This window comes from Platichthys flesus, chromosome 4, assembly GCF_949316205.1.
Source record: "Platichthys flesus chromosome 4, fPlaFle2.1, whole genome shotgun sequence".
Classification (NCBI taxonomy): Eukaryota; Metazoa; Chordata; class Actinopteri; order Pleuronectiformes; family Pleuronectidae; genus Platichthys; species Platichthys flesus.
The window spans coordinates 14007029-14034536 of NC_084948.1; the positions used below are offsets into that span (position 1 = coordinate 14007029).

Sequence of the window (27508 nt, forward strand, 5' to 3'; positions counted from 1 at the left end):
AAAAACAGGCAGACATACCGACAGACATACCGACAGACAGACAGACAGACAGACTGAAGGACAGAACGACAGAACGACAGACAGACACAGAAAGAAGGATAAAAGACAGATAGGCAGACAGACAGACTAAAGGACAGACAGACAGACAGACAGACAGACAGACAGACAGACAGACAGACAGACAGACAGACTGAAGGACAGAAAGAACAGACAGAAACAGACAGAAACAGAATGAAGGAGAAAAAACCGATAGGCAGACAGACAGACAGACAGACAGACAGACAGACAGACAGACAGACAGACAGACAGACAGACTGACTGACTGAAGGACAGAAAGACAGACCGACAGAATGAAGGATAAAAGACAGATAGGCAGATAGACAGACAGACTAAAGGACAGACAGACAGACAAACAGACAGACAGAGAGACAGACAGACTGACTGACTGACTGACTGACTGACTGACAAACCAGCCTGAAGACAACATCAGCCACCGCACTCACTAGTGGCCCCTCATGGTAGCAAGATGTATTGCACCTGTTTGACGTGTGAACATAGCAACCACGTCATTTTTAGAAAACAGGCCTTCCCTCATTAGCTGATGCGAGTATCGGTTGCGTCAGGTCAGGGAACAACTGAAAAATACTACCACGAAAAATGTATTTCGGACAGTCACATCCAAAATTCGATTATCGCTCGGATATGAATATCTTTTTTTTTCACCTCTTATCACATTCAACATTCATAATCTTACACTTGTTTGTATATATGAAAAAAGAATGCAATATAAAAAGAAAAGGGCACACTTCTTGCTTGCTGGATCATCTCACAAAGTACGATTTACATAGCGTAATATTTGGGGAATTTGTTTTTACACCCCTCTCCCAAAATCTGCCTCAGGAAAGATGTGAGGACTGATGCCCTTATTTAGGAATATTTAGACATTCACACAAACCATTGACGAGTTAGAATGTGTGGGAACGATCTTTCAGCAAATGTCTCATGAATCACACGTGGGATTTTTTACTAAAAAGGGAAAAACAAAAAAAAACATTTCCAACTGAGGCCCACTGGGTAGCTGGCAAAACAGAAAGCAGGGCACTCCACTCTATTACGCAACATGACAGGTGGACAAGTCTTACATTCACATGGAGTGGACAGGGGCTTGTACAGTAGAGCGTTGCGTGCACAAGAGTTTGGTGCTATCCAAAGAAATACCAAGAAAAACAGCTCTTATCCGAGGAGCACTGTGAAAGTGGAGGGAGGGTGATGGGTCTGTTGGAGGCTTATGTCATAAAAATTGTATCGTAACGCACAAAGAAGAAAGACTTAACATAAATAAAATTCAAAGTCTGTATGTTCTGAGCACCTTTTGTCATCTGTCACAGGTTTGAACTGGTCCTTTTTGTCCAACCTGCGTATTTGGCCATTGGATTTGTCCCTGCATGCACAGCCTACACCAAATATGTCATGCGTGACAATATTAGTCATTTCATTCCAAAAAGAGAATAGTGGGTCATACTCAACCCTCCTCCATCCTCTTAAATTTGTGCATGCACACACGCACACACTTTCGCCCGCCGCCCATCCCCCTCCTTCTCATTCCTCCCTCTCTTCCTCACTCTCTTACACACGCACGCAAGCACACACTCAGCATGCTTCATTATACACTTGCCCACACAGCATAGCGTGCCGGAAACAGACTCAATAGATGCCAAGCTCCCGGTCCCTGGAGGCTCAGTGCCCCTAAAACACTGGATGCACCTTCCCCAAATTAGGTTAATTTGCTTTTGCCACAGAGACTGCCCACAAATACAGTCTAGTGGTTCCACAAACAATTATGACAAAGCCATTACAGTGTGTTTTGTTTCTTTAGCAAATTAAAGCTCTCATTAATCATTAACAGCTGAGATTCAATTAAAACCAGCTGAAATGAAATGGATATGAATGCTGCATTAAAATGATGTTATGATCAGTCTAATAGAGCCAAATCCTTTACATGCAACCAGACTATTTGCAAAGGAGGTTAAGCTTTAACTGTTTGATTTAGGCTCCTTAAAAGAAAACCCAGATAAACTACATGTGACACAATGATTTACAACTGTGACCCAAATACACTGCTTTGCATACGATACTGCCTTAAATGTACAAAATGTTCGCAGCTCCTTCTTTTGTCCTTGCCAGGGGGGTGTTTGAGGACATGACCGATTTCAGGGAGGGAGCGACGCAGAAAGAGGAGGGGGGAGACACAGAGAGAAGGGTTGTCTTCCTCTCTCTGCTGCTCAGCAGGGTGCAAGGTTTGATTACTGTCTCTGCCTGAGTGCAACAAACAAACGTTCACCAATTTCCTTCTTTCTGCTGTGGAGGCAGATTAACTAACACGGAAGGTAGGCTAGACTTGAGTGGGCAAGTGCCATTTGCATCAGAGCGACTGAGTCGGCACGATTCATTGACGGCCCCATAAATAGCACGGCGTGCGTCCCAAATGAAATCATACCAAGGATCTCTCTGTCCCTTGCATCTCTCGCACACTCTACATGCTACATTCAGTCACAGGTTTGCTTTGAGTCAGCAGCAGAAAAAACGAGAGCAATGATATCACGTAGGAGAAGACAAAAGTGTGTCGAGAAACATTTGTTAACAATCTATTACCACAAACGATTGGTCCTGTAAAAGCCCCTGCGGTAATGTCTGGCCGTTATTTCACATTACTTCTGAGGCAATGAATTAAATGCACACTAACCCAAACAGAGCATGGAGTTTGACCTGTGCATGCATGCAGGCAAAGCTTAGCAAATGTGACTTCAAGGCATTGTCAGTCTGCATTTTGTGTGTGCAATATCCTGTTCCTGCTTTATCTTAACAAATAATATATATGTATATATATATATATATATATATTTTTTTTTTGTTATTAACTTGTATTCAATGTATTCTCACCAGCTTTTTTGTGTGTTTCTCTGCAGGCACTGTTATTTGACAACTGTACTTGTTAACATATAGTTGCATCATGTGTAATATAATATAATAAAAACTATAAATGTATAAAGACATACAAAACTCCCCACCTCATATAAATGTCATGGAATAGCTGTGGCCTGTCTGTCCTGGATCTGCTCGCTACGTGACATGTTAAGTGCCAAAGCACCAAATTGAGGTGACTTGCATTAGCAACTAAAGCTTCTCCCCCCCGGAGACTGAGGGCAGCTGAGGCGGTTGTGGTGAAGAATAACTGTTGCTCAAGAGGAGAAAAAGAGAAGCTGCCATACCAGTGGCTGACAGCTGAGATGTTTATATTTTTTGTGTAAGAAAAACATTCTTACACAAAAACATGTGTCTTTGTTAGTTGTGTATGTCATATATAGATCCTTCACTTAGACAAAAGTAGTAATATAACACTATTTAACTACTTGTTAAATAGTGCCTTGGCGTGTGTAAAATAGTCTGTGTGTTTGACATATTACAAACTGTATTATAATATTGGATTATTAGTGACCGAGCAATGACAGAGACTGACAGACAGTGAGGCCCAATTGAAATTGTGAGGATTATTATTTTGTTTTTCAGCCAACTGAATTGGATTTTTGAGATCAAGCTCAAATTCTGAGGTCAAGCTCAAATTCTTACAAAACTTTGAGGAAAATTAGAAAGTGGTGTATATTGAAGTATCCTGGAGGAATTTTCAATTGGAGTGGCAAAATGGCTCAACGGTGCCTCCCGAGACCCCCGGAACGTGTTCACATTGCCAATCTTGGAAATTTAGAAATTTATTTTATAGTGGGTACTTTCAAGGGTTGAAGTATCCTGGTTATTATTACTTAATTTTTTTTTTTTACATTTTGTAAACGTATTTACCTCCTGTAAATTTACCTTGCATCTCCTGTGCAGAAACGTACTGCGCACCTCCTGCGCAGAAGTGGACTGCGCAGGATACATTTAATCTAATTTATTTTAATTTAATTAAATTTTTTAGGGCCCGAGTACAGACTATTGAAATTGAAGGATTATTCTTATTATTATATATTATAAATTATTCTTACCAAAATTAGCTAGTTTTTCTGTTCTATTTCCTTTTCTTTTAACATGTTCTTATGTTACTTCAAATGTGTTCTCTTATATGACATCATTTATTTAGTAGTAGTAGTATCACTGCTTTTATTATTATTATTATGTAGAGCATGTGAGACACCAAAAGACAACATGTGGAGGTGAACATATAATAGCTGTGTGGGCTATTCAGGACACAAAGGTAAACAGCAAAGACTTTACGGCATCAAATATGGCGTCGCACTTTAGCGGTGTGCTGCAGCTGACCGATCTGGATGATTTTATCCCCCCCTCAGGTTGTGGAACTTGTTATAACACATTGCAACGCAGCTAACAGCGGACAAACATACAGAAGTAGCGGACAGGCTTGCTAGCTGTTAGCGGTTGTTGTCGGTGTCTGTTGTGTAAGAGAATTCAAGCCTGTAACTTACCCCCCCCCCCCCCCACACACACACACCACCAAGTGAAGCCAATATAGTTGTGATTTTAACTACTTGGTTCAATTGTTACTGGTATTATGTATCGTTGCAGTACTACTAAATAGTGTACTTAATATACCAATTTTCTATTTTATTTAATATAAATGTCTGTGATTTATATTTAATCTACAGTACAAGAAGATGCTGTTAGTATTTCTACCTAAAATATAATGGTGTAGGCAAAGTTTACCTGGAACTTACTAACTTGAAGAAGTAAATCGAAGCTGCACAGGAAAGCAGAACATGACTGATACACTCACTACCGACAAAAAATCGCACCCATATTCAAACTATATACCATGCTTTTATTTGGAAAAGAAAGGCAACATCCGGTGCTCGCCCTGGCCGTTCCGCTCTACGTGTCCACGTTCCAGTGTTACGTCGTAGCCATGGCAACAGTCAGAGCGAGGCTCACAGCGGGAGAAACGCGAGTTTAGAGTTTGTTGTGAATATTTTGACCTTCAGTCGGATCGATACTGTTGATAATGGGTACGTAAAGATTGATTGAAAATTAATACAGGTCCAAACAGGAAGTAGCATTTGGGACTGTTAGCTTTAGATGCTAAGCCAGCTGAGAGAGGTCTCTCCGATTTGTTGACATGTCGACTAAGTTTCTTCTGCTTAGTTTGTCACAAAGCTCCTGTCCCCCAATTCATATACAACGACTTTAACACATGTAGAGTTTACACCAGGTCATGTTTACTGAGGTAAATAACCAGCGCGACCAAACAGAAGTTAGTGTACAGACTAGTTCAGGTAATGAATTTATGCTTTTAACTTCTCTTTCCTAAAATGCCTGTATAGGCCTACATGTTGTTGTTATGTTTTCAAGGATTATATTTACATGGATAGACATTGAATCTGTATGTTAGAACTTTATGTTTATGTGCTTCAGTTGTGCTAGTGATGCTGCAAAATTAGATGCAGCTACTTTCAGCAATTATGCTCATGAACCTAAATTTAAAATCAACCTTTTTAATCTGGCTTTTATGCAGTGTTTTATGCTTTTTGTGATTTTAATTGCCTGTATCTTATTTAATCTTAATACATAATTTATATCGTATAGTATAATTTATTTTAGGTAGTACGGTAGTTTGTATTTGTTGACTTTACTGCATGCTTACTGCAGCGTTTATTATCTTCTAGTGTTCTCTTTTCTAATCTTTAATGCTCTGGTAAGAAATAGTCCTTAAATCCAAGTGTTTAATTCATTTCTAATTCATTTTTAACATCCCATGTTTCAATCAATCAAACACCTTTAAAACACTTGATTAGTTTGAAAGGTACAACATCTATGTGATTGATCCATACTAATTAAAGTAAAGGAAATACTCTTAGTGGTTTGACATGACCCCAACAATATATAATGCTGCTGAACTGCTTTACTAAAATTAAAGTATTAGATATTCCTCCAGGATGAGGAGGGTTAGGGTCATTTCTGTTTCTTTGTTTCGCCGCTCCCTAGTGGCTAAATGCTTTTTCATCCTGCTGTGCCCGTATTGTAGCTTATGCCAAACTGTTGGCCCTCATGAGTTTACATGTTCGTGCATGTTCTCCTCTCACGACTCAGGCATGCGTCCATGCAGAATAGATGAGTTTCTGAACAGCTTGCCTCTCTCACATTAGACTGATTAATAGTTCAATCAGGGCTAAAACGGACAAAATGTCACAAGGGAACAGTTGTCATGCAAAATCCGCCCTTTATATCTGCATCCATCTAAAGGGATAGGCCTGCTTAATGCTGTCACGGGCAGTTACTAATTTATCTGCGTTGTGTGAGCCAACGGAGGATCTCTGTTGTGTTTTAAGTGCAGGGCCTGGAGACAGTAGGGGGGCAATCAGGCTATTAGTGTGCGTGAGCATGGAGCCTGCTCTTTGATTGGGCAGGGTTTGTGTGCCTGCACTGGTGTGTGTGAGAAAGGCAGAGAGAATACACAAGCTTGTTAAACCTGCATGTTTTTGCATGAATTCTCGGGCTTTGTGTCTGTGTGCAGTGTGTTTGTGGCCAAATTCTTGTGTGTTTGTGCTGTGCATTCTCATGCATGTGTGTCCTCTCACTCTACTTCCCTCAGATTGTCTGCGAGGGCATTTACTGTCTGGCATGCAGGCGTGCATCAGGAACCATCTGATAGGGGTGACCTCTGGCCCTAAGTTAGCCAGAGGTATTTAATCTGAGGTCAACTGTTGAGATGGCGTGATGCTTTCCCCGCAGTAATCGTGAGCTGATAGATAAATGCCGTACACACATTGATAGACAAACAGAGGCTGGGATGGGCTGCCATTAATGTTCTCCTTGCTTGACCTGCTGCACCCATGTTCACATAACTGACTGTACCTCTGTCGCCACTGTTACAACAGAGCAGAAACCTAGAACACATTGTTCAAGTAAACTATCACATCCATCATTACTTAACAACAACACACACAAAAGAGGTTATTAGAACATTGTTCTGTGCAAAGTTCCCTCACTTGAAGGTAGAATCAGACCTTGTTAAACCATCTGTTACCCTGTGGTAGAGGACAAGCTAATGTATGGCTGTGAAGTCAAAATACCCTCAGCTGTGAAATGCCATAATCTACAGTCTATAAGCTTAATGCCATAAGCCTGACTGATTAATCTATTGAATAGAGTGTACAGCAAATGGATTTAATATGGTGGATATCACGCTAAGGGATTTACCCCTTATATTAACCTCAGAGGCTAAGTCATCAATTTAAAAGTTCCACCAGTTTCACTCAAAAGAGTAGACAATATTCCTGGGTATGATATCAGGTAGAAATACTCTGATGAGTTAATTTTAGTGATTATTGGTAAAGTTATTGTTTTTACACACCTACATTTTTGCGTGATATACAGTTTCCCCTCTTAAAGTTCAGTTCATCTCCACAAAAAAACGAAATATGCTTATACAATGTATTTAGCATTTTACACTACCTCCGCCAATGCTTTCATTCCTGTCCATTGGTTTGTTGGCTGGTTTGTTTGTAAACAAGATGACACAAAAAACTACTGGATGGATTTCAATGAAACTTGGTGGTAGGATATGGGTCAGGGGAGAACCCATCACATTTTGAATTGGGCAGATCTGTCTTTTAAAAATGCTCACTGATCTCCATGGGAATCATTCATTGATCTTGATAAAAAAAAACATCAGGCATATTTAGAGATAGATAGTTAGATATCTATGGGTGTGTGCAATTTGGTGCAGCTTGAATTTAAGGGGATCGTTTGGCCTTGGCTTTACTGAGTGCCATTCTAATTCTGAATTAGTTTGAAGTCAAATGTGTCAGAAAAATCAAATACTCGTTTAGCTAAATTAACCTGCAACAATTTTATTGATCAATTGTTGTTATTATAAATTACAAAATTTCTTAGCTAGATAAACTATAACAACATGTATGAAAATAATTGTTTGCTGCCTTGAATGAAATCCCATAACACACTGTATTCTGCTGGACCTCTGCTTGTTTCCAGGAGACAAGGAGAGAATGATGGAGGAGGAGAAGGAGAGGGATTTCACAATGGTTCATCACTGTCCTCCAATGTATCCACTGCCTGAAGAAATAAAGAAGGTAAGCAGTGATGTGAAAATAAATAAAAAAGCACCTAAAAACACTTTGCAGGTACCTCGCTGGTTTTGTATGTATCTGTCATATCTGAACACAAAGAGTCCTCTCTCAGGAGAACCAGTATGACTTCCTATTCAGCACACACACACACACACACACACCCATACAGACACGTTTTTGGCCCATGCTGCACACGCTACCTTTCAAACAACATGTCAGGCCATACTGACACAACATATGTTGCTAAGAGACATGATGGTTTTTTACATCCCAGGAATACAAATGTGTTGAAAAGACATTTGTTACATCTCGATGAGTATGTCAACACTACACTTTTTACATATGCTGCATTAATCCATATGACTTGAATAAGAAACAGGACAAAGTCTCCTCTTTTAATCTTCCATCTGTTTTTCAGATGATGCACAGAGGAAGTAACATGGGAATGATTGCATGTTGCTTCATGTCCTGGTCCATGTCAGGTGGCAGTAACAGATTCCCCATATGATGCTCCATATGGTTTGAATATAAATTAGCAGAGAATATCTTTCGCTTTTCATCTTTTAAAGGAGGCCCATAGCTTATCTACTAAACCAGTTAATATCTGTGTAAAATTATATTACCATTTCCTAAAACCATTAAACTGTGGGTTTTGAAAAAGGAGTTTTGCTTTTACCGCCCTGCAGTATGCTTCCACCAACCAGTGCAGTTTCAGTCCACATTAACTTTTTTTCTAGACACACGTGGAGTCATCATGGCATTTGACGTCTGGCCACTGAAATCTAATCAGTTCATCTTTGAGTCAAAAAGTGACAGCTGGTCCAAATTTGAAGAAACTCCCTTAAGGCAGACATGAGGTATCATGTTCGTTAGGCCACTGTGACCTTGACCTTTGACCTCCAGATATATTCAGTTAAATCAATAGTCTGAGCGGAAATTTATGCAATATTTTAAAGGATTCTCTTGAGGCATTCTTAGGATACAAAATTCATGAGGCAGAAGGTGGTCTAGTGAGGTGACTGTGACTTTGAACTTTGCACTTAGACCACCAGATCCTAATCAGGTGATCTGTCAGTTCAAGGGAATGTTTTAATTACATTTGAAGAAAATATCAAGACGATCTTAAGAGATCTTTCTAGCATTAATATGATGGACGAGCGTATTGCTGACCCAAAATGTATAATGCCACTGGCTGTCGCCGGCGTGGAGGCATAAATATACTGAGCACATACAAAGCAAAGAGAGGGGTTCCTAACCCTAACTGTCACAAAACCAGTTGAAAGAGCATTTCCCCACATTAAAAATGAATTTTGTAGCAGCTGGCTGGCTACGAGAGGGAGCTCTGTGACTGCTTTGTGTGCAGCTCTCCAAAAAGGATGCCAGAATAAGACAATAAATTTCTGTCTTTAACAATCTATCCTTCGCTTGCTGAAGTAGAAGTGCATCTGTTTTTTGCATCTCTGAACATTGATACTATCAAACACAAAACTTCGCAAAGTGGAATCAGCAGCTACCTCTCTTTAGGTTTTTAGCTTTGCTTGTTTCTGCTGCGCAGTTGTGATGTAAATAATTCAGAACTTTGCAAAATCATTAGGATCATAGCATGACTATAATATGAAATATGAATACAGCTTGTTTACAACTTGTCTTTTTCCTCCCACTTCAAGTGCATTGTAGTAAGATTACTGAAGGGATCACTGAGGTCTCTCTCGCTCTGTGTTTGGCCCCCTCTTCCTGTCTGTCTCTGTTCCTCTGTCTGTTGCTCTCTAGTTATCTCTGGAATTTCTCATTGAGGCCAGTAGATGGCTGTAAACAATACACCCAGTGGCATTATGACACACATACACACACAAACACAAACACACAAACAAACACACACAGACACACACACACACTCCATTCTCGCATTAGTGCATTTGTCCATCTATCCTTCTGCACGGCCGACAGACGCAAATGGGAATCCATTTTATTGATTGATTCCTGTAGTGGACTTCCATTTCTCCCCTTTGTGTGTGTTTGTGTGTGTGTGTTTGTGTGTGTGTTTCTGCGTATGCTTCAGTCCGACTATGATTTTACACAAGCTGAATCTTATAACCAGACACAGAGCAAAGGTCAGAGAGAAAGAGAGACAATAACTAAGAATGAAAGAGGGAGGGAGAGACTGACATTTCGATCATAGCACATCTGGTTCAGTCTCAGGATATACCTCACTCCCTTCCTCTTTTCCTCCCCCCTGTCATCCACTCAGATTCAAAAAAAGTCTGTAAAATAGAGGATGTTCTGGGCTTAGCCCCCCGCTGAGAACACACAAGCACCATTTATAAGAGGAGGCTTAGGTGGCTGGGGCTGAGCGGAGAACAAAAAACAACAGAGGCGGTGCGTTAGGTGCTCAAAGCTCCGGGCAGCACCATGAGCAGCAGTCGGTGTGGGAGGCATCGAGGAGGTGGTGTACTAACAGGCCCATTTAAGTGCTGTTAATCCTGGTGTGCTGGGAGAGGGCTGGCACAGAGGTTTAATGGTGGGCTGCTGAGAAGGGGAGCACACACAAACACACACACACACACACAAAAACACCTATTCATTCATTGCAAGACAGTAGTTGGATTAAATCTCATTGTTAAAAATGTTATTATGGGTGTGAAACATCCAAATCACCATTCATCAATCATCATGTCTTTTAGCTTTTCTCACAGATCTCAAAAACATAAACCATCATTTAAAATGTTGAATTATATTATTTGTTAAATGGTTTTGTATTTATATAGCGCATTTCTAGTCTGATGGTGACCACTCAAAGCTCTTTACAGTACAGTTTTACATTCACCCATTCACACACATTCATACAGTGCATCTATAAGCAGCATTTTGTTGTTCTATGAGGGGCAATTCGGGGTTCAGATTCTTGCCTAAGGACACTTGCATGCTGGGGATCGAACTGCCGACCTTCAGGTTGGAAGTCGACCGCTCTACCCCTCAGCACCAGCCGCCCACTGTTACCATTCTTTAATGGTGGCATGGTGGAGCAAGGGTTCTTGCACTGATGCCACAAAACAAAAATGTTCCCACATCAGCCGGGGTCTTTCTGTGCGGTGTTTGCATGTTAACATGGGTTTTCCCTGCATAGTCTGGCTTCCTCCCACATTCCAAAGACATGAAGATTGGATTTAGGCTAATTTGAGACTCTACATTGACAGGAGTTGTGTAGTTGAGAATAAATGGTTGTTTGACTTTGCATGTTGGCCCTGTGATGGACTGGCGACCTGTCCAGGGTGTATGCAGCCTCTCGACATCACTAAACACAGATTTCTTTGAACGGTTATTATTAACTATTCAAAAATGTACATTTACTTCACCTTTGTACCAACAGTCTGCTGCTCTTGCTGTTGTATTGTAGCTTCCTACACACTTTATTAGTAAATTGAGTTTAATGGGATGGTGGGAACCAGTTTCACTCTTTTCTTCCATATTTCTGTGGAGCAAAACCAATGCCCTAATCCTCATGCTGACATTTTTTCTCAGTATTTAGACTGTATGTCAAATATGCTGAGAATGCATGCTGCTTCATACTTTCACCTAGTGTCATCTGCATGCAGTCATACTTCCCCCAGTCTCTCAATTTGTCTTTATCAAGGGCACATGAGCACTTATTATTCAAGGAGGCAAGAGCATTACTCAAACGTGCCTCTCTGAGCAGGTGGTCAGACTAAAAATAGTGCTGAATAAAAAAAAAAGCAAGGGGCTGCGTTGGCGTGTTGCTAAAGGTAACGGTGGGAAGATGAAATATGATCCAGGAGGTCAGTTTGATTAAATAATCCATTAATTGAAGGTTTATAAGTAAAACAAGTTGTTGCTGTGGCTATGAATCTGATTCATCTTAGGTTTTTACATATGATGCCCTCCCAGATGCAACCCGAGTTTGCAGGAGCCAGGGATCCATCTGGGAGAGGCGGTGGTCTAGTGGCAGAAACTTGGACAATGGGCAGAAAAGGTCTGAGGATTCTCCCTACCCTGTCTAGTGCCCCTGAGCAAGGCACCTTACTCCCCCAACATCTGCTCCCCGGGCGCCGAACATGGTCGCCCAATGCTCTGTGTGTCCTGCACCAGATGGGTCAAAGCAGAGGTTAAATTTCCCTACCTGCATGAGTGTGCCTGTGCATGTCTGTGCATGTGCTTGGGACTAATAAATGCATCTTAATCTTAATCTTAATCAAAAGCAGGATGTTGTTAGCACTGTTGCCTCACAGAAAGTCTTTCTGTTCTGGGTTTGCATAAATCCCATTGTTTGCAGAGGATTTCTCCAGTTACTGTGAATGTGAGTGTGACTGGTTGTTTGTCTCTGTGTGCTGGCCCTGTGATACGCTGGTGACTTGGACAAAGTGTGTTCCCTGCCTCTCACACAATGTCGGTTGGGATTGGCTTCAAGCCTCAAAGGATAAGCGGTATAGATGATGGATGAAAGGATAGATGGATAGTTGCAGTTAGTGTATCATGTCAGCAATCATATAATCTCCTCCTTTGACACTAAAAGTAGAATATAAGGTCATGTGATAAAGTAATCTGTGGATGTTTTCCTTGTATTCATTTGATTGGTCCACACAGTGGTATTTGCCCTCTGCTTCCGGACCCCTGCTGTTTTTTAATCCAGTGACGCAGTCGTACTGTCAGTCTGAATGTAGCATAAGGTTTTAGCTGTTTTCAGGACAGACACCGAACTCAGCAAATTATCTTGAAATGTTCTCAGTCAGTAGCTCTTGACGTTTCCCGGGAGGTAGAGGTGTTATACAAGACGCAGATGAAGATCACCTTCGAAACAACCACGCTGTAAACAAAAACATCTGGGGTAGAGTTAGTGGAATTTATAATTCGTGTCCTGCCTCTTGCATGCTCTACCCAGACACCACCCCTCGCCTGAATGTCCCGGACTTTTCTCTGTTGTTGTAAACACGTCTGACCCCATCCTCTCCTGCTGTGTTCCTCATATTGAACAGTGAGGAGTTCATGTCTGAAAACTGTGTTTGTGGATGTTATGCTTGTACTCATTTGATTGGTCCACAGAGTGCACTGCTGGACAACCCTGCATTTAATTTGCCCTCTGCTTCTGGACCCCTGCTGTGCTAATGCAGGGACACAGTGCTGCGTCAGTCTGCATGCAGCCTTTGTCTTCTGCCCCCTCACAACTCAAAACAAAGCTGTTTCACACTCTCTTGACAACTAACAGGATTGGTTGTCAAAGTGACACTCAAACTTAGAAGATGGGTTCCCTCTCTCCCCAGCATGGTGTTCCAGTCCAAATGTGACTAAAGGACTGGTTGTTTTAAGTGCAGCACCGCGAAGAGTGCACCGCAGCCTTTTTATGCAACTGCCGAGCTCCTCTTGTTCTCCACGAGTTGCTGATACTACCTATTCACTCTTCAAGTGTCACCGTCTGTAACAAAGTCAAACACACGGTGTAATAGGACAAGACGTTCACCTCCAGGAGAGAGAGAGAGGGGAGCGCAGGCAGAGAGAGAGAGTGACAGATGGAGAGAAGATGCGAGAAAAGCGAGCCAAGAAAAAGACAGGAGGGACACTACTCCCTGTTAACTTCTCTAATGTTGTGGAATGTGAGGAGCTCTGAAACACAATGTAACAGGACAAGACGTCCGCTTCAGAGATAATTAGAGAGTGAGCGGAGAGAGGGAGGGAGGGAGAGACAGGGAGAGAATTGGATGCATCCCACTGTGTGTGAGAGAGAGATAAGTGAAAGATTTTCTGTTTCATTTTCTTCAGAGAGAGAATCAATGATGAGAAGAGGAGGAGAAAAAACAATAATGAGGAGATTTTCTCACACACGCGCACACGTACAGGCATACACAAACACACACACACACACACACAAACACACACACACACACACACACACACACACACTCTAACTGTCTGACAATAGTTTCATTTATAATGGAGGAGGTACTCAGTTCTTTTAGTCGTTGCAATCAGATTATAGTGTGTTCCAGCCTGAGGCTCCCATCCATACTCCAGTGTCTCAGCAACATGCTGCTTCTCCTCGTTCTCCTCTCCTTCTCTTACTCTCTCATTCCCTCTCTGTCTTTCTATATACTGTATGAGCTATCTGTGGAAAGCTGACAGAGCGGAGATGCAAGGCTGTGTCACAGTTGGGCCTGTAATTCTGGATGACTGCTGACTGTAAAAGTGTGAAAAGGAGGTAGAAGTACATGTATTGTGTGTGTGTACGTGGGTGTTTGTGTGTATGTGTGTGTATGTATCTCTGTGCTCTTATATTATGATATAGTTAAGGTAACACAATGTTTACATAGTCTGCGTCGCATTAGCTGTGAATCAGCAGCAGGTGCCTCATTGGACTCAGGAAGCGTTCAGGGACAACACTGAGTGTATTGACATTTAAATACGTTTTGATTTATCAGTGAATATAGTTCAGACAGTTGTCTCCCCTTTGCTGTGCACACGTGGTAACAAATGGAAATAAGAGTTATTTGCTCCACCTAAACGCCTGCTTGGGAACTCCACGTTTTCGTCAGTTACATTTTTAGCTTTTCCCGACTGCAGGCAGACTGTCATCACATGTGACTTGTGTAATAAATGTAACAGTCACAGTTCCACATGTCCGAGCTGCTGATGTGATCAGAGTCGATACTGTGACCACACTGCCCTCTGTTTGTTGACAATCATCTTCATTACTTGTGTTTCTCAAAACTGAAAAATTACCTCTTTAAGTTACCACTTCACTTCTGGTTGAATGAAGCTCAAAAGCCCTTGAAGTTAATTTGTTGTTGTTTGTACTTCTCTGTGAATAAGATGTTACATTAGTCAGACATTATGTTTACTGTCATTCTGAGGGATATTTTGTTTCTCCACATTCGCCAAATTGGTGCTCATTGTGGGAACTGTTGGCTTTCTCTCTAATGTTTAAGGTCTTGACCTTCTAGATAGATAGATAGATTACTTTATTCATCCCCGTAGGGAAATTAAGTCGTCATAGCAGCCGGTACATTTGAATAAAATAAAATAAAATAAAATAAAATAAAATAAAATAAAATAAAATAAAATAAAATAAAATAAAATAAAATAAAATAAAATAAAATAAAATAAAATAAAATAAAATAAAATAAAATAAAATAAAATAAAATAAAATAAAATAAAATAAAATAAAATAAAATAAAATAAAATAAAATAAAATATAAAATATTGCGGTAGAAACAATAAAAACAGAAACACAAGATAAATGGGTAGATAAGGTGCAGTGGCAGATGATGGTAAGTACTGATGATATGATAATATGATAATGTTGTTGTTAGACAGTATATAAAAATAGTACAGTATATATAGTATATAATATATATTTATATATGAAGGTAATTATACCAATATAATAATAGCAGTATATAGTAATAATAGCAGCAACAGTATATATAATAATAATAATAGTAAAATATAATAATAATAACAACAACATGTACACATGTATAAATGCCTTGAGATGATGTATATTATGATTTGGCGCTATACAAATACAATTCATTCTGATTTACCTTTTTAAAAGGATGTACTAAATACATATAATGTAATAATTGTAGTGGGAAAACAATAAGGAAATAAGGCATTGGGGTATATCTAAATAGAGCACAACCTTTATTGATGTGATTAGTAACACATGCTGTGATGAAAAGGGTCCCTAAATAGAATATATGTAGCATCCCTCATAATGTGGTTGAAACAGGCTTATACACTACTAGCACACTCTTGGTTGTGGAATATCAATTGCTGCTTTTGTGCCAGTTTGGCGACATGGCGAAATCGTAAACTTTAAACAGAGCTGTGTGTTTGAAATACTTTCGGCCCAGCAGTGTGTGTAGTGGGTCTAAAGTACTCAGGTGTTTGAAACCATCTCTCTCAAACACTTAAACATCTTTTGTGGTAGGCGAATTGATAACAGTGTTTGTTATGCCTCGCCGCCTGTTGGTTTCCTTGTCAGAAGGCTTTTATGTATTTTTTTGGCAGAATTAGCATGTTTTGTGCTAGTACCTTAGCTGGTTTAGACCTGACGTTTTTCTTATTCCTGCTGTGGCTCACTTCCAGGTGGTGAAGGTGATGCAGCTGTCTGTAACAACAACCGATGTCCGATATACTTTTTAGATTTCTGTCTTTTGAGCAACCAAACCGCCTCCATGCAATAGAAGTTGATCTCCGTCTAGTAATTAAATCGAATGAAAGACTGCGAGCCCGGTAGTGCCTGTCGTCTTTGTTTGTTCAATAATTTTAAGACATGCAGTTGTAGGGAGCTACAGTATTTTAGCTTTACTTGTGGTGCAGTGACCATGGCTATAGCCCAGTTCAGGTGTCTCCATGGGACACGTAGAATGCAAAGGCCGAACCAAAATGAGAAGATCTGGTCTAAAGAGGCTTTCTGTGATCTGCAGCGTCAACAGCTTCTCTCGCTAGCAACAGAGTTGAAGCTGGCGGTGACGAAAGAGTTCTAATGCCCATTGGTTTTTAAACATGTGTACTGTAGCTGTTTGGAAGAGTCCAAGCATGATGCTCAAGCATTGGATGTCTTGTCACTTGTCACAGTAAAAAAAAATATTTTTGTAATCGAATCAAATGAATCCTTGGATAGGTTTGATGACCCACTGGAGACTTTGTTTCTCTGGGATGAAAGTCACGTTTGCTGAAGCCTCGACAGGAAGCAGCCCAGTCAAACTAATGTGATGCAATCAGTCTTCAAATGCAGTCTTCCGAGGATGCAGGATCTTAAATGAGACACACCTCATCATCAAACAAAGTATAAACAAAAAACTGTGGAAACAAAGTCTAAAAAGTATTTAATTGTATATTGACTCTTAAAGAGTATTTTTGATTTGCTTTTGGTTCTGAGTGACATACCGGACACACTCATTAATGTCAACTCCTACACACGTATCATTAAAAAAGACAATTTTGGAGACAAACTTTACCACAGAACACTACCTTTGTATAATCTGTAGTATAATATGAACATCAGAACAGTGTGTTCTTTTAAACACCTCACCAGAGGCTCAGCGGTTTCAGTAACCAGACAAAACTGACATCTCGTTGACGACTGTAGTGCCTAATTCTGGAAACAATCTTCAACTCTGTTAAGCGTAAACGAGCAAATCGAAATCCTGACTCGTCTCCATCGTGTCTTTTCGTGTGTCTGACTGATGACTGTGGGCTCTCTGCTCCCTGTCTCCCTCTGCCTCCCTCCATCCGTCCATTATTAATGTGAGCACAGCAAAATCTTCTAGAAGAAGTGGAGAGGAGAGACAAGCCACATGTCTCAGGTAGCTACACCGTACTACTCATTTCTCCTCCTTTCTTTTTCTGTCTTACTTTCTTTCTCTCTCATTCTTTCAGTCCCCCCCCCACACTTGAATAATGGATAGTTTCAAACCAGACGCACCCTTCCCTTCTTCTCAGACAATCGGGAAGTCACTTGATAGTGGCAGCACATGTGTTGGCTGTTCACTGTCATCAGTGTATCTCAGACTTGCTCTCGTCCTGTTCCTCCTCCCTTTGCATTCCTTCTCCTCCTAGGTTGTTTCTCCTGTTACCTTTCCTGCCTCTTCTCCAATCTGTTTTCTTAAATCTGGGCGAAGAGAGAGAGAGATTAAACAAGGGTAGGAGAGGGGGAGGTTTCATCAGGTTAATGCTGATCTGCAGTAATTACTGAGAGACAGTGGGGGGATTATTGTGCAATATTGTCACGGGTGTTGTCTGGGCCCTGGTAATACAAAGTGACAATATTGCATGGTAATCCAGGGGTCATTACTAGGTCACTGTTGCTTTTGTGAGATGTTCTTCGTGCCAGCCACTGTGGAAGCTGTTTTTGAATGATACAGATTAATCAGGTGGGCAGACAATCTATCCCTGAACCCAAGACCATAAACTCAAAAACATGATTTATTAATGTTTCTCCTTGCACACTGGTGGTGTGTGACGAAAATACCCAACTGACTTTTATAACACACCATTAAATAAGATCTATTTCTTTTTATCCATGCAACTTTTTGGACTGATTATTTAACAGTCCTATAGAAATGAATTAACTTCAAACAGAGTTCAGGCCAGAGGCATCAGGAAAGTATTATCCATCATATCCACAAAGATATTTGTTTTTAGCCAGAGGTACAAATCTCACATTAAGAAAATTAAGAAATCTCTATTGCATAACACTTCTTCTTTACATCAGAGACTGAAAACAATTATATTTGTACAATATTCCATGTGCAATATTACCTCTCAACATGTACAATATTGCTGCTCATCATAATGGGCAATGTCACTCTTTCATTTTCATATGCAATATATTTAGTTTCATTATTATCATGTACAGTATTATTAATATCTTGTGCAAATACATACTTCTCATTTTACATTTTCCAATAATATTTCTATTCTTATTTTAGTCCAGTTTTTAATTTATTATTTTATACTTTTATATTTTTGGAACTTATCTTGCCTGCCTGAGAGGACGGAATCTAAGCATCTCACTCAACTTATGGCTGATTGGCTGGCGTTGGCTGCTTGTCCCGCTCATCCAAATGGCGGAGGCTACATCCAAGCATGGCCACTGACTTGTTGTTTTATTGATACATGTCGAATTTACCTCTAAATGCATATTTGGTGGAGAAGCTAAGTCATGGGGAAGATTGTGATTATGTGAATATACAGCATATAGCTCGACAGCCATTTATAGTGATTGCTCTGACAAATGCACAAATATTAGTGAAGTAGTCTAATTCATAATGAATTTAGAAATTCAAATTTAATTAAAACTTTTCATGTAGAAAATTGAATAGATAATTGTGGACCAATGTGGGTAATACTGAAATGCAACCACTCACCAACCCATCATACCTCATCTACAGTGAACGTGGTTGAGATTTGATTGTAGACATCATATTAACTTGAACTTTGTGCCTAGCTGAGGTTCAGTGATGTAAAGCTTTAGGTTTTAGTGCATTCAAACTGAATTAGATTGAACCTGCTTAATTCATTCATATGTATCTGATTCAGCACAGAGTTAAGCACCGCAGGCGACAGCACTTGTTTTCTCTTGTTGGAGAAGGTTAAATGAGGTTGCATTTTTCTTCGTGCCACTGACTTTCATCTCGTCAGACAGAATGCTATCTACTTCCACCTGGTTTACACTGCAGATGAAGAATTTAAGAAAACAGCATGCTATTATTCATAAATTGGACCGCAAGTGAAAAATCCACATTTCAGAGATAGACAGGTGGTTAAGCAGACAAACACACAAACACACACACACACAGAAACACGCACAGTTCAGCCGGTGTTACCTCCTCTGGCCTCTCTTGGCTTAGTGTGCCGTGCCATGTTGTGCCGAGTCGCGTGTTGTGATGCGTGGTCTAGTGGGGCTAACGGAAGCACATGTGTTGTCTGCTAACTCTGATTAATGTAACAGACTATACTCCCCCTTCTCTCTCTGGCTCTTTTTTTTTTTCACTGGCTGCCCTGCTGTCCTGCCTTCACCTCTTATGTCTGCACTGTGTTTCAAACCTGGACCATGAGGAACTGTAATATAATATGATATAATATAATAATCAATAAAATATCAACCACTACATTACTTAACTGGTTTACAAAATTAGGTTTAAATCACATTAGTGATGGTTCGGTATTCACTCTTTCAAAACAGGCTTGTGATAAACATTGGTCAGTGATAGCAATAAAACCAATGTTGTGGCTGACTGACATACCGGAGTGTGGAAAGTGAACAATCGAGGTTAAAAACATCAACTGTAGCTCAGATTTAATCCTTCTACATACAGTTTATTATCAGTCAGCACAACTGCTGGGACATTAAATCACGAGGCTGAGGGGCATATTGTGCAGCAGGATGTATCATAGCCTGTGTCAAACTTGTGATTAAGTTCATGGGGCTGCAGCAATAAAACTTAAATCTAGTGAAGACTGTGTGTAATTGGTTGATAGGATTTACCTGCAGCTCTACCCAGTCAAGAATGTAAACAGTGAGTCCCTGCAACACCACCACTACTGCTACTACTACTACTACTACCTCTATTACTAGCACCACTGCTACTACTATATGTACCACTTTTACTTTATTACTATTACTGCTACTACTTTCTCTATTCGATTGTATTGTGTATATTTTCAGTATGATTTTCTCATTTTCAGTGCTATGATTGGTTGAAAAATCATCCTAGCTCTGCTTGTGTTTTGTCTGTTTGCATGAGTTTTCTTAAGCTGCAGTGTGCAGAGCTCTAGGACCGCTGTATATAAAAAGCTAGTGTACCATCAAAATTATTTTCAAGCTGTTAAGATAAAAATAGTTTAATAGTGTTGCTTTAAATAAGTTTGATTTTGCCAGGAGCTAATGCAACCATCTTCATTATGTCTATTGTGGACTTTGTGCAACTGATACTGTGGCGTCTTATTCTTTGTCTTGTGCTTGATGAGATTTGGAGAATGATTAATCACAGAGCTGCCGTAAATGTATTAATCACCCAGTTCTGGAGGCTTAGCTAACTGTGATGAAAATATGTCAAGACATCTAGACTGATTTGTCAGCATACCCCCCCACCCCCCCCCCCCCCCGCTCTTCAGGCTATGTTGTTTGTGTCTGCTGTGCTGTGCCATGCCACACCGCACCATGCTGTGATGTGCCATGCCATGCCTCGCCATGTGCTTGGATGTGATGTGATGCGTGACCAAGTGCCGGTCGAGGCAGCCATAGGTGATTTATTTCCCTGCCACTGCCCACTGAAGTGGGCAGCCAGGCAGACGGGGGAAGGCAACGAAAGAGATTTGCAAACGGGAGGACAGCCAGTGAAGCAACAGACATGCAACCCTGGATAATGCCTCCTGCAAGCTCTCATTTTTTATCATAGTGCCTATTGTCTTTTTACTGTCCCTCTGGCACAATCACTCCATCCAACACTTGGTTGTCAGCTCTGTCGACTTTGTCCTGACTTTTGAGAGACTATTGCTGATCGTTCCTGCGTCTGCGTTGTGCATGTAAAAATCTGTGCCTGTGAGCGAATGGGGAAACCTTAGTGCTACTGCTCCACACAGACACACAGCCCAGACACTGACCATCTCACACACTTTGATTCATCCACCACAGCACAGTATGTCCCTGATCTGTCTTCACCCCATCTTCTTTCTCCTATCTGCTACTAGCACGCCTCGGCTCCCCTTTTAGACTTCCCTTTATCCCTTGTGACTGCTGTGTCCCTGCCCTTTTCCCTGCTCCACACTCACACACACTCACAGAAAAGATAATCTTTCACGCACACCATACCAATGTCAAGGAGGTTATACATGCACACAAATATTCACACACCCCCGAAATCTACACTCATGGTATTATGGGTGTGAGTTCATAAACTCGTAGACGCCTGTCATGTGATGTGTGCTGCGCCATGGGGTCCAGATGAGTGGAATCTCAATGTTGGCTCTCGCTACACTGAGCACCACAGGGGGTCTTTATCGTCACAAAAATCAACAAAGCCGCAGTCACGAAGCGCTGTCTCGATCGCACACACAATCAAGAGCACACGCATACATATATGATGTACACACATGTGCCCAGACATATTCGTACACGCAAAAGGAAAAAAAACAGATCCAAAAAAACTTAAGCTTTAAAATGCGCACGCTACGTGATAAAAAGCTCCAAAAAAACATTCTCCCTTTGACACGCAAACAGAAGAGCACAGCTGGACAGTGTTTTTAGGACACACACACACAAACCCCCACACACACAGTCACGCTCTACAAGCTCTCATGCACTGTCACAGTCCAAAAAAGAAAATGATTTGGGTAAATTAGTGGAAAAAATAACGTGGATAAGTCCCTTAACTACTTAATCCCCTCTTAAATGCTGGCGTGATCTCTCGTGTGTGTGATTTCACAGACAGACGGAGAGAGAGAGGAGTGGGAGCTCAGAGGACAAAAAGAAGAAAGCATTTGTTAGATTGAAAGAATGAGAGAGAGAGAGAGAGAGAGAGAGAGAGAGAGAGCTCAGAATGATCCAGGTATGATGTACGAGGCTGCTCTCCTGCCTTTGTTTTTCCTCCCTAAATCCGCTGCCCATCATCATATCACTTGATTAGACCTAATCCTAATGCCTCCAATCCCCCGGGCACCCACAAAAAAGCCGAAATGCCTTGTACTCCCTCCATAACATCTCTAAACAGATTTCAATGTGCGCTTAGCTGTGCTTCTATGACTGTAATTGTTAGTGTGTATTGTAGTTTATTGAGCCTCCCGTCTCCCAAAATTACACAAAGGCGTTCAGGTTTTTCATGTACTGGGGATTAGCAGAAATAAATATTTTTGTATGTGTGCTTGTGAAGATCTGTGCTGGCCTCCAGCTCCTCTGTATTCTGCCTGCTGTGTACAGTCTGCACACCATCTCTGCCTCATTAGAGGTTTTGACCTTCTGCTGATCTGATAAATAAGATTAAGGGACAAATGATTTTTTTGTCTGATTTTGGCCAGGCTGCTGTGTCTGATAAGTACCGAAGTAAACGTTCACGAGGCAAAGAGAGATTTTTGTTCACTAATCCTCAAAGAAACCCTGTAAATGTAGACATCCCTAATTGGGTTTAGGACAAAAGGACAGGACTTTTTGTGTGACTTTAAGTGTCTGTCTTTCTAAAGTAATGCGTCTATAGCGTCTGTAAAATATGCTATGCTACAAACATGTTGTGCACCATGTGATTTTTGGATGTGTGTTATGCTGTATAGACAGGGGTACATACGTTGTGTGCGCAGTGTCTCGTGTGTGCCGCATGCCTTCTGGGTTTGTTTTTGGTCACGGAATGTGTGTTTTGGTGTGCGCATGGACATGGGGGGCTGGGGGGAGAGAAATATACTGTGCGTGTGTGTGTAAAATGAAGGGTCCGTGTTCGTGACAGTGACCCACTTCTGGTGTTTTGATGAGGCAGATGGGTCACGGCAGCTGTAGCCGAGGAGGCGGAGGTGGACGAGCGAGAAGAGCAGGAAGATGAGGAGAAGAGCGAGGGAAAGGGCAGTTGTTTTTTCGGCAGAGGAAGGAGGAAGGAGAGGGGGAGGGGGCAAACACGAGGAAAAGGGATTCGCAGAGGAAGTGGGAGATTATGGAAAGATCGATGGGGCAGAGAGGGGTGGAGTGATTGTGAAAGTAGTGGATTCGTGAAACTGGGGGGAAATTAGATTTTTTTTTTTGTGTGTGTCTTGTCTGTGTAGCGGTCCACCTCCACCCTCGGTGCATGAGACAATGAAGACACACACGCAGACAGTAAGGGAGCTAAAAAGGCATCACATAAATTAATGATGCCTCTCATCCTGGCAAGACACCAACCAGCCAGAAAATGTCCTCACCCTGCACCCACTCCACCCCTCCTAAATGTTTCACATCAGGCGAGAGGTAATAGCCCAATGTTTAATTGATGGAGCACGGAGGCATTGTGGTGATAACATGGAGTGTAGAGGGGTTCCCAGTCAGAAAACACAGACACACACACGCTCACACACAGAGCGGCCCCGGTACCTGCTAGGTGTAGACACATGCTGGAGCTTCAGTTACAGTAGGAGGTGGAGGATTCACTGTCAGTGCTCTGTGGTTGTTGACTGAAGATGCAGACCCCCCCCCCCCCCTCCACACACACACACACACAGCCACATCGCTGACATACCCCAAGGCATTATACATGTTTTGCATATTTACATTTAGCTTGTTGACGTTATAATAAGCTCTTTGTAATAGATATTTATTAGCTGGATATATAATTGAATCACCATTACCGGATGAATTGAAGCAGTGTGAGTGTAAGAGCCGCATGTGCCTTCAAATTAATGTTTGAAACTGCTTTTGGCAGCGGTTCAGCATACTAATGGAGTCAATCAAGAGACTGACTGAAAAAGAGATAGGAGACGCACAAGGGGAGCCATAGAAGTGGTGCGTGCACTAGAGGACAAAGAGGGTTGGTGTGTAGGAGAGGAGCATCAATTGGATGCTGGCATGCAACATTTAAAGGACAACACAACTCTCCTCCGCTCCCTAATTCCTTCCCTCTATTCCTGGGCACGTCCTTGTTTCATTCAAACCCACTCCTCTTTTCTCTCCTTCACCTCGCAGGTATTTTCTGCAAGCGTGTGTGTGCGTTTGTACATCTGTGTGCGAGTGAATGTGTTAGCATGTGGAGGGGGCTAGTTTTGTGGTTTGAATGCTAAGTGAACCTGTCAGTGCCGAGGGCAAGGGGTCTCCCCACGGGGACGAATTCAGTCACGGGAGCACACAACTGACTGGTGGTGCAGACATTCTGCCCTCAGGGTGTGTATATGTGTGTGAGTGTGTAGTGAAGAGTGAATGACTGTGTGGGTTTTGTTTGTCAGAAGATGCTTATGCAAGTAAACTTTACTTTGTATGTGTCTGTCTATGTCTGTGTCTTTTGTTTGTAATCATGGACATGTTTGTGATTTTAATATGCGTGTATGTTTGTCAGTCTGTCCTTGGGTGTGTGTGTGTGCTTCTGTCTTTGTTTTGTATCTAACCCCTGCTTTTGAGTGGGTTTGTGCTGTGGATTGTGCGAGTGGGAGAAAGGTTCCCTGTGTTTGTGTCGTCTGGACAAATTGTAGTTTGAATCCATTGTTGTGATGACATGTTGACATTGTGAGGACATGCAAAGAGCTGTTTGATGGTCAAGACTTGGCTCAGGTTAGAATATTGTTCAGCTCATCAGTGTCGTCACATTCAAGACATACGTTTGTGAGTGTGAGTGTGTGTGTGTGTGTGTGTGTGTGTGTGTGTGTGTGTGTGTGTGTGTGTGAGTGTGTGAGTGTGTGTGTGAGAGAGTGAGGGTTCTCTATGTGTGAGATCTAGTCATGAAGACAGACATCTAGGGGTCAATACACACTGTTAAAGTGACCAGAGGGCTGAATCGTGCCTCAGCTATGGTTTGACACACACACGCACACACACAAATGCACTTTGACACATCCATAGGGGAAAGGACGGATATACACTTTTTGGGACAAAATATAACCCCCCACTTACAAACAAAGTCTGTCTCTATCTCTCTCTCACACACACACACACGGACACGCACACTCAATCTTTTTTTTTTTAAGTCTCTATCCCTGCAGAAACTACATGGACATCTGAACAGTAAACATCGAAACCCCCTGAGCCCAGTCCTAAATATTACACACTTTTGCACGCACTCACAATCAGTCTCTTTCTTCCGTCCCTGCTGCCCCATTTTTTTCCTGTACGTCTCATCAGGACAAATGTCCGACACAAAGGAATACAATACCTTACTGTATAGTGAAAAAAACCATCACCATCTAGATGACTTTATTTGTTGAAGGTTATGGGGACATCAGGAGGGTTTCAACAAAGAAAGAGACAAATTACCAACCCTACCTCAACGTGCAGCATCACATTACCACTAATACACCACTAGTATAGCCTCCATTCACTCTTGTATTTAATTTTCCTGCACTGGATCCAAGTTTGCACAGCGTTCTCTTCTTCTTTGTGAGTGCAGCACTCTGTCTCTCTGTCTGTCTGTCACGGCTGTGGGAATACGGACTCCCGCTGTCCTGAAGACACAAAACAGACATGATCTGCACCTTGACCTGACACAGAGAGACAAGATGCTAACACAGAGTAAGAAGGCACCGTGATAGGTGGGAACACAGAGAGACAGAGATAGACAGAGAGAGACAGAGAGAGAGAGAGCCGTTATCTTCTTGAAAGCGTTACCTGTCCATCATTTGTCTCATCAAAAGCACTTCCAAGTAATGCTGTGTGTTTTGTCTGTCTGTCTCATTTACCGCCCGTCACTTCTCTCTAACTCCTCACAGAGGGGGGAAAAAAGAGCATCTTTCAGGAAATTGACTTTGTAGGCAATAGCTGCCATTCTCTTGATCCATCTGTCTTTTCATGTTGAGGCTCTCGTCAGTATTTTTTCAATCTGTTTGTAGATTGTCAGAAGGAAGAGACAAAGACAACTTTCAAACAGTATTTGACATTGATCTGAGTATAGATTTATGTTTCAGCTCCTGTTTTTAATCTATTAATGTATTCCAAATATCAAAAAATAGTCTATATTTAGATTTGTATTTTCATTTGCTAGAGTCAGAGAGCTTATTTGTCCTCTCACATTTGTATTTAGGTCAAGGCTGACTACCTCAGGTCAAGGCTGGCTGCTCAAGGTGACCGGGCTTTCTTTGTCAGGGCCCCGAGTCTCTGGAACTCCCTGTCTGACGAGATTAGGCTCGCCAACTCACTGCTTATCTTAATATGTTATTGTTTGGAGCTTAAAATTGAATTGAATTGAATACCTTTTATTTTTATTCATTAATTTTTTGCCATGGATTTTGTAAAAACTTTATAACCTTGTTTAGATAAGCGTTATAAAGTTATTATTATTTTAAGAAGAACTAATGAACTTATATAGTATACTGTTAAATCTCCTTAACCTGCGTGCTTCTTTTTACTATACATTCAGCTGCTGTCATCTTTTATCCTCTCAAAATAATGAGTCCCATCAAAAACTCCATATAATCCACCATCAGTATATAGCACAGTGAGCCTTGTGGAAATAGAGAAAGAGGAAAGACCATGCAGGGCCAACAAAATTATTAGGCCCCAACCTGGTTTAACCTCTTTTTGACTGTTCAGATATGACATTGGCCTGAGCAGGAGAGAGCTTGGGTAAGGAGAAACTGAATGACAAATAAAATATCATTATCATCATTATGTGATGAATAGTGTTGATATTGTGGCGTGGGTTGCAACCTCTTCAATGTATGTTTACTGAGAAGGGCAAGAATATTTGGTAAATTGGGAATATAGCAGGTCAGAAGACATCAGCAAAGTAGATAGTCCTTTATATGAGGCCTAGGATGCATTTGCGTTCACACAGTAAAAAGAACGATTTGCGTCCCAGACCACCTGCACATCTCTCACACATTGTGGACGTATTTGGTTGCGTTCAGACCCGAAGTAGTTTGATCAGATGGGATTAACAGGTCTGAAATGGCTTATGGTTAATTTTAGATATAAATATCCACAGAATGTCCACATATATAAAATGACTTGTTAGAGTGTGGAAAGGGAGAAAGAGAAAAAGGCTTCACCAAAGTCAGTCAATTTCACCATTCAATTCACTCCAAACTTCATTGTATGATATATTCTGGTCACACAAAGGCGATCATATGATTCCTGTGCGAGGATGGCAGTAATTATATGAACTGAACGGTTAGTTTTTGTCTTCTCAAGCAAGAGAGCTTTGTTTGAAAGTATATTTCACCTTGTTTACATCATGCAGCAGTCTATTTGTCTGTTTGGAGCTGTTTTGAAACAGGAGCTGTCAGCATGCCACACAAAT

General features: G+C 41.2%; 1 protein-coding gene across 1 annotated transcript in view; it reads left to right on the forward strand.

Moving 5' to 3' along the window:
• Positions 1–7996: 7996 nt before the first annotated feature.
• The window catches only part of lekr1 (leucine, glutamate and lysine rich 1), a 73596-nt gene continuing 54084 nt past the window's right edge, over positions 7997–27508 (forward strand). The window contains exon 1 of the mRNA XM_062386037.1: positions 7997–8099. Coding sequence (XP_062242021.1) covers positions 8016–8099 — 84 coding nt within the window. The 5' untranslated portion in view covers positions 7997–8015. The remainder of the gene's footprint in view (positions 8100–27508) is intronic.